The following is a 19,798-nucleotide window of genomic DNA, read 5'->3' on the forward strand; positions in this document are numbered from 1 at the left end:
GCTTTTGAAAAGGGAGGATGCAAAAACTCTAGTCAAAATCGAGTTCATTGTCATATGCACATGTATGCACAAGAAAAACGTAACTTAAACATAAATTATACACAATTTTTACGAGAACACTGCTTACTCATTTTCTCAGATTTTTTAACTGAGTGGTTTGCATTACTGGAATGACTTGCAAGAGTTTCTAAACTTCCATCAGAATTTAGTGAGAGTTGTCGTTAAGTTATGAACCACATTCTGTTCCTGATCTCTCTGATCTAAGCAAACATTCTGTCCCACAAAGTCCAATTGACCAAGATCCTTCTCCTCACTGACTTGCACTGATAACTCCTTTGCTAAAATCCATAAATTTAAGATAGTCATTCTTAAGATTCTTTCATTCCATTAGACCACTCCAGTTTCTATTCCAACCCTATACCAGCATACTTCTACAGCTCCAGCACTTTTACTCTGACACATCTCACCCATATAACCACTGAGTAAGACAGCATTGAGAAACTATGTTTTGCTTGACTTTTGAGACAGTGTGCCCATACTGGAATCCTGGTTGATGACTCCATCCTTTTTTACTGCTCCAGATGAAAAAAAATGACAAACACCAGGTACAACAAATGTAACAATTTCCTCTCTGTATTCTGAAGGAAGAATTTATAAATTCATAGAGTCATACAGCTTGAAAAAGAGGTCCTTCGGCCCACTACGTCCATGCCAACCAGTGGACATCCATTCTCATTAATTCCATCTTTCAGCACTTGGCCCAACACCTTCTACGCCAAGGCGATTCTAGTACTGGGCTGGCCATTTCTTAAATGCTGTCAGCGACTTGGTATCCACCACTTTTTCTGGCCGTGCATTCCAGGTACTCACCACTCTCTGGGTGAAGTAGGACCCCCTCAGATCCCCCCTAAATCTCTTACCCTAAATCTATGAATCCTCTAGTTCTAGCTACCTGTGATATGGGGAAAAACTTCATGTTCCCTCTTAACTTTCTCCTCTCTAGAGGAAAGATAGCTGGTCTCTCCAATCTCTCCTCATAACTGAATGCTCCATCCCAAACAACATCCTAGTGAATCTCCCTGCACCCTTGCCAGTGCTTTCCCATCTTTCCTATGGCATGGTGACCAGAACTGCACTCAATACTCCAAATAAGGTCCGACCAATGTTTTATAAAGTCGGAGCATGACCTTCCTGTTCTTGCATTCAATGCCCCAACTGATGAAGTCTGGTATCTCTTTTTAACCAGGTTATCTACTTCGCTGCCATCTTCAAACATCTTTGGACTTGTATACTTTAGAGAAGTGTCTTGCCTGATTTTAATACAGTAACCCAGATAAGTTCATAGGGCTTTGCTGATGGGTAGTTCAGGACTTACGTCAGTTTTGCTGAATATTAAGGACCTTCTACAGAACATTTCAGCCAAGGTTACACTAAAACAGATGTTTATTGATAAAAATCCAGTTCTCAAAGATCCTCATATACAAAGTCACATCAAATGCACAACAGAAAAATAGATCCGTCAGACCCAGGTTACAGGCCATTATTTATATTCCACTCCTTGCTATGCAGCCTATCATTCCATTCCTTACTTCCTCATCTGCTTATCTGAATGTCCTTAGACAAATAAACTAGAAAATACTAGAAATATTCGTCAAAACAGGTAACGACAACGGAGAGAGGAAGTGAGTTAACTAAATCATTGACTTTTCAATCAGCTCTAACACAGAGTGCTTTCACCATTATTTAAGACTTCCAGCATCCACTGTATTTTGTCTTTGTATGCTCTTATTAAACGATAAAGAAAGAACATAAGGATTAGGACCATCAGTAGACCATCCAGTCCTTTGCTCTGCTATTCAAGACTACGACTTATCTTGTGCCCCAGCGGCATTTTCCTGCACTATCCCCATAGTGTTTGATTCCCTTCATCTCCATAAATCTGTTGATCTTTGTTTTGAATAAACCTCCATAGCCCCCCCAAGGTAAAGAATTCCAAAGATTTACCACCCTTTCAATGAAGAAATTTCTCCTCATCTCAGTCCTGAATGACTACGCTTTATTTTGAGACCATGAATCCAATTTAATGCAAAAACTTTAATTATTTATCCCACTATAACCTCTCTGACTTTGGTTTCCTATGCTGTTCCAATGAAGTTTAATGTCAACTCCAGGAACAACCCTGACCGCATTTTTCCATTAAGCATGTCACACTTTCCTGACTCAACAATTTCTGATAATGTTTCCGCATTTCCTATTTGTACCTTCTTTAGGCCTAGCTTTTATTTCTTTATATGTAACAATGTGATTCTCTTCTGACTTCCAATATCACCCATTCCACCCTTTCACAGACCTTCCCTTTTGTTTTCTCCCCCATGACTCCAATTTTTTTTGCATCTTTAAAATATGCTATATATAACAACAGCTGGGAGCTCTGGATACAGACAGCAAATGACAAAAGATCAGAAAGCATCCCACTGTGGTTTTGAGGACCCGCACTCTAGAACTTGCTGTGTCTTCAGCCAAGCCATTCCATACACTGGAACATTCCCTGATATATTCTGTCCACAAAAAGCAGCTAAACCCAATCCAGCCATTTAACATCTTATCCACTTCCTCATAATCATCAGCAAGATTATGGAAGGTGTTGACAGTGCTACCATGTTCCATTTATGCACAAGCAACTTGCCCACCCATCCTCAGTTTTACCAGGGTCATTTAACTCAAGACCTAATTAAAACACAGACCAAAGATTTGAATTTCAGAGGTGAGGTGAGAATGATTGCTTAAGGCATTAAGGAACCCTGGGAAAGGCGTAGCCAATGGGCATCAAGGGGAAAACACTCCAATGGTTGGGGTCATACATCACACAAAGGAAGATATTTTTGGTTGTTGGAGGTCAATCATCCCAGGGTCAGGATACTGCTGCAAGAATTGCCCTAAGGAAATGACCAAACCCAACAATCTTCTTTACTTCACCAATGACATTTTCTTCCATCACGTCAGAAGTGAGGATGTTTGCTGACGGTTGCATAATGTTAAATTCCATTCAAAATTCCTCAGAAAATGAAACAGCCCATGTCTGCTTACGGCAGAGCCTAGATTACATTCAGGCATATCTAACAAGCAGAAATACATGAACTCCAAATAGGTGGCAGTCAATTATCACCTCCAGCAATAGAGTCTAACTACTTCGGTATTCTATGGCATTACCATTGGCACAACATCAACATCCTGGATGGGCAATAAATGTTAAAGACAAACTATTGTTATGGTGGTGTGCACCTTTAACAGTATGGCATTATATGGTAGTTCAAGAGGTTCTTTATCTTTGTGCTGAGAAAGCATTTACTACATTCGCTCCTCTACCATCATTAAGCATTTCCCAATCTAGAGAAGTCATTAAGAGACATTTTAAAAGTGCAGGCTAATTATCTCTGTGCACCCTTTCATAATTCACGGCAAACACCGAATATTTGATTGCATTGGAACAAAATAATTCAAATAAAACAAAAGTACAAACAGAATTAAAACTAATGAATAAAAATAATATACAGAAGAAGCAGTAAAGAATGAACAGCAGTATTTCTTCTCCGGATTCTGTCACTGTAGCCAAAGTGAAACTCAAGTCTTACAAAGTTCGGTTATGAATAATGCCACTATGCTTGGAATCATACGATACAATAAAGCTTTCCTTAGTTGAAGTTTACCCAGCAAGAAGCGATAGCTCTGGGGGAACTTGGTCAAACATACTTCATTAGATTTTTAAAGCCAGCCACTAGTTTCATGGGAGTGACTTGGCACTACTCAATTGGGTGTTGTAATCTTCTTCTCCAAGGTAAAGTCTAACCTTCACAAGGCATGCGAATCCAAATTAGTTTTAGTGACAACCTGGTACTTCATGGCACCATTATAATATCAACTTTTTCCAATAATTTCAGAATACAATTAAAGAAATGAATTTAAATATCTGACTGCCATGGTGGGAATTGAACATCAGTCCTGAATACCAGCCCTGGCCTCAGCATTGGTTAAACAATAACTGATGTGCCGCCTTGTCCTCAGAGTAGAGCCAAGCCTACACTTGGCATCAATTCATTGAACATTGAGAAGTAGGTAGAGGTACAAATGATCTTTATCCCTCAGTGCACAAATGTAATAGCAATGCTCAGCATCACCCACCTCCTGCACAGAGAGTTAGATCAAGGGGCTTATTCCTCTTTAAGCAGAATAAACATTATACAACAATATTATACGCATTATTTATTTGTATGTGCACTTTTTTAAAATCCATGTTGGTAGCATCATCGAATATTGCATATCTCACAGGAGTGAAGTCATTGTGTAGCCGTTAACCAAGACTTAACTGTGATTGGATGGGTGTTTAACCCTGCTTATTCAGCTGGTCTTTTGTTCAAGTTTTTGATGAATTAGCTATGCAACATGTCATGGTTTAACACTGTGGATGACACGTGAGTGGTTTGGAGCTGTAGATAAATCTTTGCCAACAGACATACTGAGGTAGTTGCTATGGTTACTTCTTTCCTGCTATGAAGATCATTTAACTTAGTTTTAATTTCTATAGAACAATACATCTGAATGCTTGTGATGCACTTATACAGGAGAAGGTAGATAAATTCAGGAATGAGAAAGGAATAGACTGATAGCCTAATGTTAAATGAAAATAGGTGGGAAAAGGCTACAGTGGAAAATAAACATCAACATAGAAAAGTTGAAGTAAATGAACAGTTTCTGTGCTGTAGACTACACGTAGTTCTCCATCAAACAAAATGAAATAAAGATTGTGAGACAATAAATATAAGCAACATGATACAATTCATGCACATATCAGAAAATAGAGGACAAAGAACTCAATTTAACTACAGGATAAGCAACGAGGAGAAAGTAAAATCAAAAATGCAATTGCTTACACTTTACACAATGACGCATTGCAACAACTAGCAGCAACAGTTTAAGCTAAAAGCACATCACCCAACTTTTATTTTGTTCTACCAGTGTCAAAATCAAGTCTGAACTGCATTCTCTCCTGATCTAAATAACTATTTTTCAAGATGCCAAAAATTGTTAAAAATTGATTTCTCTTTCAAACTGTCATTCTTTCACTAAATTGAAAGTTTTTAAAATCTAAACTAAATGTCTCCTTGTCACTGCTTCCTGATTTACCTTTTATTTATTTCAACCTTGAAGATGTCCTGCAAGCTGATACTTTGATTAAAATTGTGTTCTCCAAACATGTGATTCTGAGGGGACAAAATACACATTCATTTCACTGATTAATTTCACTGAATAGTTGCCAGTTTCAACATACAATGGATGGCTGGAAAATGATTAATAGCTTTCACAAGACTTGCTATGGGAAAGGATATGCCATAACCCTAATAAACGAAGAGACTTCTGTAGCTTGAGAACTGCACCAGGTAATCTCCATAGTTAACATTTTTTCATGGATTTAATCAAGCAAAGAACACTTGCAGATTTTGAATACAGTAATCAGATGACATACAAGTTGTCAATATAATATTAGATATTAAAGATACCAATGGGTATGGGGTTAGCACAGGAAAGTGGTCCGGACGTAAAAGATCAGCTATGATCTTGTTGAATGTTGGAGCAAGCATGAGGGGCTAAATCACCTGTTCCTGCTTCTATTTCTTATGTTAAAGAATATTGCTCATCTGATTCTTGTATAAAGGCATAGTATCTGTTAATTTGTTTGAAATTGCTGCATCATTACTCCATTCTCTCCTCAATCTACCTTGCTGCAATGTTACATTTCACCTGCAACAAATTTCCCTCAAGAGTGGAGCTAATGGGAAATTGTTCAACCTACTGTGACAATACTCCAGAATCCAGGTTACTTAAAACTCAATACTCAAGTTGCAGTATGCAGATGACACTAGCATTTGTACATGCCCAGTGACCAATTTCAAGTCATCATGGGCGCTTTCCCTGAAGCACAGAAGACTGGTTTTACACTCAACATCTGCAAAAAGAGGTCTGCTGCCAACTGACCCCCTATGCACCACATTGCCAACATCACAAGATCTTTTCAAGGTAAAAAAAAAAGGGGCTTGTGAATTTGCTTTTATGATTATTTCACATTAAGTGAACATCATGCTTCTTTTTAACCACTTCGAAACTTTCAGAAAGACTGGCCACTACTTTGCATCATTTGAGTCACCATAGAGCAGTTGAAAGTGATCACACCAGTGTTCTCAAGCAGCATTACAATGAATTAAAGAGTGGTGAATGAGTCAAGATCTGTAACCCACCCAGTTTTATGTACTTACTAATGCTGATGGCCCCCGGTAATACGCCAAGCTTCTGTGCCATTTTGTGGATGACTCTCTCCATCTCAGGGCCCTGTTTGAATATTTCCACCTGGTGCAAGGCCGAGCCGTTGTTTTCCACCAGCCTGACGAACTTCTGGCAGGATTCAAAGAAGCGCAGCAGCCCGTCGTCGACCTCCCACTGCCCGGCCGCCGGGTCCCGCAGGCCCAGGTGGCTCTCCAGCCCTTGGATGAACGACCTGGTGCTGTTGACACACCGGTGCTTGGAGCTGGTCAGAAACTTGACCCTCTTCTCCTGGTAGCTCCGCGGGGCCAAGAGGTGGGGGAAGCGGTCGGCCAGCCGCTCGGCCAGCCTGGCCATCTCGGAGACCCCCAGGTGGTGGAGGTTGCCGTCCATCCGTTCGTGGTACCACATGCGCCAGCCGGCCAGGGCCTGCACCAGGCCGCGGTCGGCGTCCGCCCGCTCCCTCACCAGCCGGTGTATCTCCAGCATGCGGGGCACGTTCTTCCTGGTGGGGTAGCGGGTGCCGTGCCGGATCAGGCCGTTCAGGTGCAGCTGGGTGCAGCGGGCCGGGGGCAGCCAGGAGCCCTCGCCCGCAGCCCGGTACCTCGACTTGGTGCCGTAATGCTCAGCCCAGGGCGAACGGCCGGCGGAGGCGGCATACAGCCGCAAACAAGCCCACAGGATCAACAGCGAGCAGCGGCCGGCTGGCCCGGTCAGCCGCAGGCCCCGGCCGGAGACCCCAGTCGGCATGCTTCCCGCGTCAGTCCGCCGGAGCCCGGCCTCCGCTTCTGCCTTGCGGCGCCCGGCCTCCCGCTCCGGTCCACCGGACTCCGGCTCCCGGCCTCGCCACACCACGAAACGACGAGCTTCTGGCGGCAGAGACTGAAACAGATCGGCCGGAACTCACGGTGGCTGCGGGTTAGAGGTCGTTACACAGGGGCAAACCTACATTGTGGTAACGCCAGTGGAGTGGATGGGACTGGGATCTGCAGAGGTACCAAGTCAAAGTGGGAAGAGGCCCCTGGGTTACACTGGGACGTACAGAGACACCAAGTTACAGTGAGATACACAGAACATTACAGTACTGACCCTTCGGCCCACAATGTTGTACCGACATTTTATCCTGCTCTAATATCTATTCTCTTCCCTCCCATTTCTCTATCATTCATGTGGCTAAGAATCTCTTAAATGTCCCTAATGTATCTGCCCCCACAACCTCTGCCAGCAGTGCATTCCACACACCCACCACTCTCTGTGGGGGAAAAAACTTGCCTCTGACATCCCCCTTATACCTTCCTCCAATCAGCTTAAAATTATACCCCTTCATGTTAGCCATTTTCACCCTGGGAAAAAGTCTCTGACTGTCCACTCCATCTATGCCTCTGATCATCTTGTAGACCTCTATCAAGTCACCTCTCATCCTCCTACTCTCCAAAGAGAAAAGCCCTAACTCACTCAACCTATCCTCATAAGACATTCTCTTCAATCCAGGCAGCATCCTGGTAAATCTCTTCTGCACCCTCTCTAAAGCTTCCACATCCTTCCTATAGTGAGGTGATCAGAACTGCACACAATACTCCAAGTGTGGTCTAACCAGAGTTCTATAGAGCGGCAACATCACCTCACGGCTTTTGAACTCAATACCCTGACTAATGAAGGCCAACACACCATATGCCTTCTTAACATAGGTAGATAGATAGATGTACTTGGTGGCATTGGGACATACAAATAATGTACTGGGTTACACTGAGATGTACAGAGACATCGGGTTACAGTGAGATAGATAGATAGATGTACTTAGTGGCATTGGGACATACAAATACTGCACTGAGTTACATTGAAATGGATAGAGACACCGGGTTACCATGAGGTAGATATACCTGGTGGCATTGTGACATACAAATATTGTGCTGGGTACATTAGGATGTACCAAAAAAAACCACAAAACTTTGTTAATCTGCACCCTTAGGATTTTGGTGGTTTAGATTTTCAGGACTATTAGATACTAGTCCTACAACAGTAGATATCTGATAATCCAGCATGGATTGTCTGGAAATCCTGATTGTCTGGCATCTAGCTCACTCATCAGTCTGGAATGTGAGTAAGGTGTGTCAGCGCTTGGAAGCAGGAGTGTAGTTGCAGCCAGAGTTAGGATCCAGAACACCAGGCATCAGGAAAGTGGAATAAAAAGCAGAAATTGCTGGAAATACTCAGCAGGTCAGGCTGCAAAAGGTAGATGCGGCCTGACCTGCTTTTCTGTTTTTATTTCAGATTCCAGCATTTTCTGTTTTTATTTCAGATTCTAGCATGAGCAGTTTTTTTTGTTTGTCAGGAATGTCATTTGGTTTGTGGTTGGAGCCGGTGTCATAAATGTTTGTACATTTCCTGCTCCCATAAATTTTACAGTGAACCTAGTAAATTTAATTATATTACTATGTAATTTGTTTTAAAAAAGTGAAATAAGAGTGTGTTTGTGTATTAAGATGAGTAACATCCAATAGTCCAGAAAATCTGCTAGTTCAGTGCTGCATTATTGAAATTATATTGTAATACTCCAGTACCCTTTTATTTCACATTTTCTTAAACATGTAACACAATACAATAATAAATTTTACAGTGAACCCGGTGAGTTTAAAGGGCACAAGTGAAACATGTTCCAGGTGTGTTTAAAAGGAGCACAGGAAACAGGGCCCCAGTGAGGAGAAAGGAGTGTGGGAAACAACCCAGTGAGCTGGGTGCCAAATCATATGGACTCCCAAAGAATTATTTACCAGATTATTGGAGTTTTAATACCATGGTCTGGTTTCCACTTGGACAGGTGACATTCAGGACTGGGTTACAGCTACTTACCAGTTTAGACTGGGATCTACTGAGGTTCTGATTATTATTGGAATGCAGATTGGCATTGCTTACCTAAGATTCAAGGAGGCACCACATCATGCTGGGATATAAATGGGCAGTGGAATATATAGATGCACCTGGGTACACTTGGATTTGCAAACAGACATACATCATACTGAGTTACACTAAGATGTACAGAGGCTTAAATATATAGTGGTTCAGGATTTCACTGGAACACATAGAAACACCAGTTTTCATGGCAATATACATAGCAGTCAGGTTTGATTGGGATTTGCAGAGGCACTGTATGGAAATATGTAGAGGTATAGAGTTACATTAGCATATGTATAGCACCTGGTTGCACTAAGATACATAGAGGCATTGTGTTGCATCAGGATTTCAGAAATACTTGACTTTGTTGTAATGTGCAGAGGCACTGGGCTACACTCTAATGTACAGAGACAATGAGCTGCTCTAGAATATTTAGAGTCACAGTATTACATTAGGATGTGCAAGTAGTTACAATGGATATACAGTGGTATTGGTTTTCACGAGCATAAACCAGTGCACGGGGTTATCCTTGGATATAAACAGGTATTGAACTCGGGTGGTAAGAACGAGGACATGAAGGTTGGTGGTGTAGTAGACAGTGTAGAAGGTTGTCGTAGGTTGCAATGGGATATAGACAGGATGCAGAGCTGGGCGGAGAAGTGGCAGATTGAGTTCAATATGGAGAAGCGTGAGGTGATACACTTTGGAAGATCGAACTCGAAGACCTAGTACGTGGTTAATGGCAGGATTCTTAACAGTTTGGAGGAACAGAGAGATCTTGGGGTACAAGTACATTGATCCCTCAAAGTTGCCATGCAAGTTGATAGGGTGGTTAAGAAGGCGTAGGGTGTGTTGGCCTTCATTAGCTGGGGAATTGAGTTCAAGAGCAGAGAGGTAATGTTGCAGCTCTATAAGACTCCGGTTAGACACACTTGGAATATTGTGTTCAGTTCTTGTCGCCACATTATAGGAAGGATGTGGAAGCTTTGGAGAGGGTGCAGAAGAGATTTACCAGGATGCTGCCTGGAGTGGAGAACACGTCTTATCAGGAGAGGCTGAGCAAGTTAGGACTTTTGTCTTTGGAGCGATGGAGGATGAGAGGAGACTTGATAGAAGTATATAAGATTATGAGAGGCATAGACAGAATGGACAGCCAGCATCTTTTCCCCAGGGCAGTAATAGCCAATACTAGAGGTCACCAGTTTAAGGTGCGTGGAGGAAAGTTCAGGGGAGATGTCAAAGGTAGTTCTTTTTTTAAAAAACAGAGAGTGGTGGGTACCTGGAATGCACTGCCGGGAGTGGTGGTAGGGGCCGATACAATAGGGTCAGTCAACAGACTCTTAGACCGGCACATGGATGAAAGAAAAACTGAGGATTATGGGAAGTGAAGTAGAGAGGGGGATAGATTGAATGTGGATAAGGTTTACATCGGTCTGCACAACATTGTGGGCTGAAGGGCTCTTCTGTGCTGTACTGTTCTATGTAACAGAGTCATTGGGTTTACCTAGGATAGATAGAAGCACTACTTTGTATTATACAGAGGCACCAAGGTATACTGGGATTGTCCAACAACAGCTGGAATTCACAGAAGGTCTAGATTATAGTGGGAACCCAGAACGACTGGCTTACACTGCTTTACATGGATGGATGAGGACATGGCAGATGGAATTACTATAATGGAAAAATGAAGTAATTCAGTTTGATTTAAAAAAAACAAAGCAGAGTATTTTTTAATGTCAGTGATTGAAAGGTGGTAGTGTTCAGAGAGATCTGGCTGTCCTTTTACATGGATCACTGAAAGTTAATGTGCACGTGCAGCAAGCAATCAAGAAGGCAAATGGTGTGTTGGCTGTTAGTGCAAAAAGACTTGAGTACCGGAGTAAAGATTTCTTACTGAAATTATAGTGTCCTGGTAAGACTGAACTTGGATCATTGTGTGCAGGTCTTGTCTCCTTACACAAGGAAGGATATATTTGCAGTAAAGAAATTATAATGCATTTGAGAGGTCTAATAAGGGTAAGACATACACCATAAATAGTAGGGCCCTAGGAAGTATTGAGGTACACAGGGACCTGGGTGTATGAGTCCATAGGTCCCTAAAGGTGGCAGCAAAGGTCGACAAGATAGTGAGGAAGATGTACGGGATGCTGACCTTCATAAACCCGGGCATATAACACAAGAGGTTATGGTACAAATTCATAGAGCTTTGGTTGGGCCACAGGAGGAGTATTGTGTGCAGTTCTGATCACTATACCATAGGAAGAATAAGAATGCACTGGAGAGGATGCAGAGGAGATTTACCACATTTCTGAACAGTCCATGATTAGAACACATTTCTGAACAGTCCATGAACCCATGAACACTACCTTGTTATTCCCTTTTTGCACGATTTATTTATTTTTGTAACTTATAGTAATTTTTATGTCTTGTACTATACTGCTGCCGCAAAACAACAAATTTCATGACATATGTTAGTAATAATAAACCTGATTCTGATTTATGAGGAGAGACTGGATAGGCTGGGTTTGTTTTCCTTGGAATGGAGGAAGCTGAGGGGGGTACCTGATAGAGGTCTACAAAATTAGGTAAGGCATAGATAGGGTTGATCATGACAAACTTTCCCATTATGGAGACATCTAAAAAATCAGAGGGCATAAGTTTAAGGTGAAGAGTAAGAGGGTTAGAAAAGATCTGAAGGCAAACATTTCTCGCCCAAAGGGTGGTTGCAGTCTGGAAGGTGGTGGGGGCAGGTTAACTCACAATTGTGTTCAGTTCTGGTCGCCTCATTGTAGGAAGGATGTGGAAGCTTTAGAGAGGGTGCAGAGGAGATTTACCAGGATGCTGCCTGGATTGGAGAGCATGTCTCCAATAGGTTGAGTGAGCTAGGGCTTTTCTCTTTGGAGGGAAGGAGGATGAGAGGTGACTTGATAGAGGTGTACAAAATGATAAGAGGCATAGATTGAGTGGACAGTCAGATTTTTTTTCTGAGGGTGACAATTGCTAACACGAGGGGGCATAATTTTAAGGTGATTGGAGGAAGATATAAGGGGGATGTCAGGAGTAAGTTTTTATTTTACACAGAGAGTGGTGGATGTGTGGAACGCACTGCCGGTAGAGTTTGTGGGGGCAGATACATTAGGGGCATTTAAGATACTCTTAGATAGACACATGAATGATAGAGAAATGGGGGGCTATGTGGGAGGGAAGGGTTAGATAGATCTTAGGGCAGGATGAAATGTCGGCACAACATTGTGGGCTGAAGGGCCTGTACTGTGCTGTGCTGTAATGTCCTATCAGTTAAAAGTTACGTGGATGACCATTTGAATCACCATGGCATAGAATGCTACAGACCAAGTGCTGGTAATTGGGATTAGTGAGGATGGGTACTTAATGTTCGGCCTGGACATGGTCAGCTGAGTGGCCCATTTCTGTGCTGCATGACTCTGTAAATCTGAAGTGCAACAATGGTCTACCAGATTGCTTCCTGGGAAGGAGAATTGTCCTTTGAGGATATTTTAAGAAGACTGGGCCGATACTCTCTAGACATTAGAAGAATGAGAGATAATCTCTTTGAAGCATACTAAATTCTTACAGGGTCTGACAGCATTGATGCAGGGTTGATGTTTCTGCCATGTCTAGAATCGGAGGTCACAGTTTCAAGTAAGGGGCCATTCAGCATTGAGATGACAAGAAATTTGCAATTGTATTCAAGAGAGAGATCGATTTTCAGATATTAAGGGAATCAAGGATGTGGGGTTAGTATAGGAAAGTGGCACTGACGTAAAAGATCAGCCATCATCTTATTGAATGGAAGAACAGGCACAAAGGACAGAATGGCCTCCTGTCCTTCCATTATTTTCCTCAGTGTACATGTATTATGTAGCATTGTGGTAAACAAATACATTTCAATAGGTAATGACACTTGCAACATCAAGAGATTCAATGGCACGCTGTTACAAAGTGAAAATGCAGAGGCGCTACTTATAATGGTAATTGAGAATTCATAGAATTGTTATAACACAGGAAGTCATTTGGCCTATGGTATTTATATTGGGGCATAATCTCCTCCAAGGATGTCCATATAAATATCAACCGTATGCAAGCCACACTTGCATGTGGAGTAGAGGATTTAGAACTGCCTTGCCAACTCATTGTCACACTGAATTTCTGGCCTCTGCCACTTGGCAAGTTGGGAGACTTTCCATTGGTGCAAGGACTCATTGGCAACACCCACATCACCATTAGGACTCCAATCCAAAATCCTGAGATGTTCCAGAACTGAAAGGGCATTCACTTTCTCAACAACAGCAGCCATGACCAGAAGAAAATACCCACTGAGTAGCAATGAATCTTTCTGCAACATTGAAACAGACCCTTTAACCCACCAAGTACTTGTTGACCATTAAGCACTAACCCTACCATAACCTGTTTTATTCTCACCACATTTCCATCAACTCTCCTGTTATTCTATCACTTACCTTCGCATTAGGGACCAGTTACGGTGGCCAATTATCCTTCCAAACTGCATGTTTTTGAGATATGGGAATAAGCCAGGAAGAAACCCATGTGATCACAGGGAGAACATGCAAATGCCACACAGCACTGGAGGTTGTGATTGAAAAAGGACAACAAGATTAGAGGAACATACAACAGGCAGTCTCTACATTACAGAAGTTTGGGTGACAGAAATTTCCCTTTATGGTGTTCACACGTTACTACCAAGAAAATGAGATACAAAAATAAAAATTCACTCTCATGAAATTTATGTGACAAAAAGTAAATAAACATTTTTTTTGGACCAGGCACCATTTGATTAGTTTGTTCATTGTTTAATTGATGAGTGAATTTAATCAACAGTGTTAATCACACAGAATCTTGCATTTGATTTTGTGTGCAAAATTGCAATACCATAGAACCATAGAACAATACAGGCCCTTCGGCCCACCATGTTGTGCCGACCTTTAAACCATGCCTAAGACTATCTAACCCCTTCCTCCCACATATCCCCCTATTTTAAATTCCTCCATATGCTTATCTAACAATCTCTTGAACTTGACCAACGTATCTGCCTCCACTACTACCCCAGGCAGCGCATTCAACGCACCAACCACTCTCTGGGTGAAAAACCTCCCTCTGATATCTCCCTTGAACTTCCCACCCATTACTTTAAAGCCATGCCCTCTTGTATTGAGCATTGGTGCCCTGAGAAAGAGGCGCTGGCTGTCTATCTATTCATCTTCATATTTTGTATACCTGTATATCATGTCTCCCCTCATCCTCCTTCCCTCCAAAGAGTAAAGCCCTAGCTCCCTTAGTCTCTCCTCATAATCCATACTCTCTAATCCAGGCAGCATCCTGGTAAATCTCCTCTGCACCCTTTCCAACACTTCCACATCCTTCCTATAATGAGGCGACCAGAACTGGACACAGTACTCCAAGTGTGGTCTAACCAGAGTTTTGTAGAGCCGCATCATTACCTCGCGACTCTTAAACTCGATCCCATGACTTATGAAAGCTAACGTCCCATAAGCTTTCTTAACTACCCTATCCACCTGTGAGGCAACTTTCAGTGATCTGTGGATATGAACCTCCAGATCCCTCTGCTCCTCCCGCTACCCAGAATCCTGCCCTTAACCTTGTACTCCGCCTTGGAGTTTGTCCTTCCAAAGTGGACCACCTCACACTTCTCCAGATTGAACTTCATCTGCCACTTCTCAGCCCAGCTCTGCATCCTATCAATATCCCTCTGCAAGCTTCGACAGCCCTCCACACTATCCACAACACCACCGACCTTTGTGTCATCTGCAAACTTGCTAACCCACCCTTCTACCCCCTCATCCAAGTCATTAATAAATATCACAAAAAGTAGAGGTCCCAGAATTGATCCTTATGGGACACCACTAATCACAGCCCTCCAATCTGAAAGCACTCCCTCCACCACAACCCTCTGCTTTCTACAGGCAAGCCAATTCTGAATCCACATGACCAAGCCTCCCTGGATCCCATGTCCTCTGACCTGAAGAAGCCTACCATGTGGAACCTTGTCAAACACCTTACTAAAATCCATGTCGACCACATCTACTGCACTACCCTCATCAATCTTCCCGGTCACCTCCTCAAAGAACCCTATCAGGCTTGGGAGACATGACCTTCCCTTCACAAATCCATGCTGGCTGTCCCTAATCAGTCCATGATTCTCTAAATGATCATAGATCCTATCTCTTAGAATCCTTTCCAACAGCTTGCCCACCACAGACATAAGGCTCACTGGTCTGTAATTCCCTGGACTATCCCTACTACCATTTTTGAATAAGGGGACAACATTTGCCACCCTCCAATCCTCTGGTACCATTCCCCTGGACAACCAGGACTCAAAGATCCTAGCCAACAGTTCAGCAATCTCCTCCCTCGCCTCACGGAATATTTCGTCAGGTCCCAGGGACTTACCTGTCCTAATATTTTCTAACAGCTCCAACACATCCTCTCTCATGATATCAACATGCTCTAGAACATTAACCTTACCAATACTGTCCTCAGCGTCATCAAGGCCCCTCTCTTTGGTGAATACTGAAGCAAAGTATTCATTGAGAACCTCACCCATTTCCACAGCTTCCAGGCACATCTTCCCACCTTTGTCTCTAATTGGTCCTACCTTTACTCTCGCCATCCTTTTGCTCTTCATGTACGTGAAAGAACACTTATTGACAAAACAAAGAAGAATGCCAAAAAATTTTTTCCAATGTAAACTCCAAGTATGACTGCAGTTTCCCAACGATGGCTGCGTCATGAAGGCAAGGTTTCTCATTTTCTTAGTTCAATCTGATTATATTATTGAATATAGAACTTTGAAACAATATGCAATTCTAGAAGTATTATCAAGGTTAGCATATCAGAATTGAGATGTAGTAAAGGAAAGCATGATCTTCACATTGAAAATAGTACAAGATACTTTTCAGGTTACAGCAATGGAGACAGCCAAGAAGACACAAAGAGGAATGATTCTAAAATAAGTATACAAAGAAAGTTTTAAAGGACGAATTGAATTAGGAAATAACCAGTCAATCAGGCAGTCCCTGGGTTACGTAAGGCTTCTGTTCCTGAGAACTGTCCATAAACCAATTTTTCTGTAAGTTCAGAAACAAACAATTTCAATGAGGGTCGATTAACAGAAACATTTGTTTGTTGTCCTCCTCTGTGTAGTAACCATGGTACAGAATCAGAAGGTCCCACATCCAATGACTAGTTTCAATGGCCTTAAAATATCAATGGATGTTACTTTGTTTGATATGTTACAAGTGTCAATAGAAGAGATTTGCCTTGTCAATTTCCAAAGCAAACCTCTTAAGTGCTGGTAGCTCCCTTCTTAAAGGCAGTGTATCTGTTTGATTGCTGTGAGGAGGTTACACGTTAACAGTTTTTTGTTTGAAGACTGGTTGTCTTGAATTAAATAGCTGCCAGCCCAATTTCTTAGATTCCTGAAGATGTTTGCATTTCTATAACTAACTTTTCTGTCTTGTCAAATGCTTTAAACATTTATGGGAGAATTTGTGTATAGTCAGATTTCCCTAAATCAGGTCTTCTGTAACCCAAGGAGCTCCTGTAAAAATAATCCATTAAATCTATGTTTTGTGTCATTGTAGCCACATCCCTTTTTCACAAATACGAGTGAAGAAATTTCTCCAGCAACCTGTCTGTTTCAGAAGCAGGAAAGGATGCCAATCTATTTTCCAATTTTGCTAATAATAGGACAAACAAACTTTTGGTGGGACAAAACTTTTATTGATTGATAAGTTGCAGAAAAGCAAACATGCAGTGCAGCAGTTACAACTGGACTTACTTAATTCAATGTAATTTATCATTAACATCAGGATCAAAGGATTTTAAGTCTCACTTCACTTAAAGTACATGATTTAAGACTGTTCTTCAGGATTTCTGTGTTCTCAGCTCTAATTTTTGCTGCATGTGACTGTTTCACATCTCTTCTTGAAAAACCCATGTCCTAAATCTGCTGCCCAGTATATGGTACCTCTTAAGCTACATTCATTTTGTCAATCTGTATCATTTGTCATCCATTTTGCTCCATCTGTCATCATGCCTCTTCTTGTTCAGGATTAAAATCACAATCAAACAACGTGTCCACACTTTCTACAATATCTTATCTAGATTGAAGGTGTCAGTACAGCTTACTTTTAGCATCTGAAGTACAGAAGCCCTGCTCCTGGTCAGAAGCAGAGAGAGTGCATAGATGAATGGGAGATGAATTTCATTATTAAAACATTTGAAGTGCTTCTCTTGGAACATAAAACTTCCATTTCTGGCTGACTCTAGAAGAAAGGAGAATTAAGCTAGCAACAAACATATCAATTAAAAATAAATTAATTTCTTTACACGGGAAGTGGTGAGAATTTGGAACATGCTGCAGCTTGGAATGATGGAAGATGGTACTAATTATGTATCTGAGGAATGTTGGGAACATTGAGAGGAAAGAGATAGAGTGCAGGGCAAAGTCAGAACAAATAATTAGTGACAAGAGGCTTGTGTGCAGTATAAAAACCAGCAACAATCAGTTGGGACAAATGACCAGTTTCTGTGCAATTATTTATAGTACATAATAAATGGCTATTTACTCATTGGTTATTTATGGAAGCTTGCTGTTCTGCCTACAAATTATCACTTCAAGCATCTCCTCTCTCTTAGGCTGTCCCTCGGGATTGAGGATGACTGACTTCCACTCTGATTTTACAGGTTCTGAGGTGGTTAATGAGGCCAATGTATGAACTGCAGACTTTTTTTCAAGAGGAGCAGGAGATGGCTGATAGGCAGGTGGGTGGGTAGGTAGTTTGTAAGGTGGTGCATGCCTTCCTCAGCTCACATGGGCTTGTTAAGTCTCTGATATACAGCCTTGAGCTTCTCAAAGCCGTCCACAATGCTCCTGCATTTTGAGTGATCATGGGCTAGAGGTTCCCAGGAGTCAGTGGGGATGCTGCAATTCTCCAAGGAATCTTTTCCTCTGTCCACCTGGCTTTCCCTTCCCAAGGCAGAGTGTCCATTTCAGGAGTCTTGTGTCAGGGCGATGTGCAACATGGCCTACAAACATAATCCACTGACTGAAAAGCACTTTGGAATGTCTTCGGGATGTAGAAGATGGTCTCATTATCCACTGACTGATTGGCTGACTCACTAACACTCAAAGTCTTTCACAGAACCACATCTTCCATTCCTTAGGACATCTATCTGATTTCTTTGCAATAACATTACTCTGTTCTCTGCACAAGTCACTGATATTAAACTCACTGTTTACACGCAGCAAAAGAAATAGCACGACAGGCTCCTCCACTTTTCTGGATTGCCTTTTCACTATCATGTACTGCTCTGTTCCATTCTCCTCTGTCCCAGACAAGCTGACAGCTCCCGGTGCAGATCAGGAAAGCAAAACATCAAACCTCATTGGCCGCTCCACAGTCTGAAGATGTGAGGTAAGCAACCTAGGCAGTGGCATCTGGAAAACTGGCAGTGGCTTAAAAACTTTTATTCTCCATTATTATCAATCAATGGAGTGATGCAACAACAAATTGGATTAACTGACTGCTGGCAAGAGACAGCATAATATGTTTAAACCACAGATACACAACACGCTGGGGGCTAGAAGTAAGTACTTTGATCTGTTATCGAATAATATATGTTCTGAGTTCAATGCTTAAATATTGTTTAATCGAAGTACGAGCTCTGCTCCCATCCCCTTTCTCACACAAAGCAGATGACAAAATAATAAGCAATTTTATTACATATTTTTGCTTGAAATTGGAATGGAGTATTTTAATGAAGAGTTTTATTATTTAAAGAAAGAGATGGTAATGAGAATGAACTGTGCTTTTCTGAAATCATCAAATCCCGGTTAACAAGATTTGCAAGAAGTTTGGTCATATACTGCTCTTTAAAGTGAGCACACTGAGTAACCCGAGCTCCTATTTTCTGCTGTGTGTAGAATTCAACAAGAAAGGGCCTGACAATGGTCAGAAGTTACAGTGACATTTTTTCCTGTTTAATCTTTTCCTGCTGTTGCGTGGTTCTTCAGATCTTTAAAATGAGCTTATACTGTAGCAATGTTAGCACTCATTGCCCTGAATCATATTAAGATTCCTTCTACTTGTTTCTTAGAATTGTTGCAGCATAGAAAGAGGCCACTTGAGACTATTACCATGCTTTGTACAGTGATCTCTTTAGTCTTACTTCTCTACCCTTCCCAATGGCTCCACAAATTATTCTCCTTAAAGTGCCCAGCAAACTCTCTTTCAGAGTCAATGATTGATACTCTTTCCACCACACTTAGAGGCAGTGAATTCCAGATCATAATTGCAGTTTGAGTTAAAATGTTTTCCTCTTGTATCTAATGCCCAAAGTTTTGAATCTGTGTTCCAGGTCACTGAGCCATCCTATGGACTAATGATAGCTCAGTGACCTGGAACAATGGAACAATTGGGACAATTGAACACTAATGGAAGCAGTTGTCCTCTATCTACCATAATCTAAAACAGCTGTGATCCAAAAAATCTCCATCAAATGTCCTCCCAAACTTTTTGTTCCAAGAAGAACA

The 19,798-nt window shown here is 41.7% G+C and overlaps 1 protein-coding gene across 3 annotated transcripts in view; it reads right to left on the reverse strand.

The window, feature by feature from the left end:
• minpp1b (multiple inositol-polyphosphate phosphatase 1b) overlaps positions 1-7,426 on the reverse strand; it is a 55,215-nt gene extending 47,789 nt beyond the window's left edge. Inside the window, exon 1 of one of the 3 annotated variants that reach the window (XM_052027860.1) lies at positions 6,309-7,419. In XM_052027860.1, coding sequence (XP_051883820.1) covers positions 6,309-7,062 — 754 coding nt within the window. In that variant the 5' untranslated portion in view covers positions 7,063-7,419. Of the gene's footprint in view, positions 1-6,308 lie in introns of all 3 variants that reach the window. The other 2 variants (XM_052027859.1, XM_052027861.1) reach the window with 2 other exon arrangements.
• Between the last annotated feature and the right edge of the window lie 12,372 nt (positions 7,427-19,798).

The sequence above is a fragment of the Pristis pectinata genome, chromosome 12, assembly GCF_009764475.1.
Source record: "Pristis pectinata isolate sPriPec2 chromosome 12, sPriPec2.1.pri, whole genome shotgun sequence".
Taxonomy (NCBI): domain Eukaryota; kingdom Metazoa; phylum Chordata; class Chondrichthyes; order Rhinopristiformes; family Pristidae; genus Pristis; species Pristis pectinata.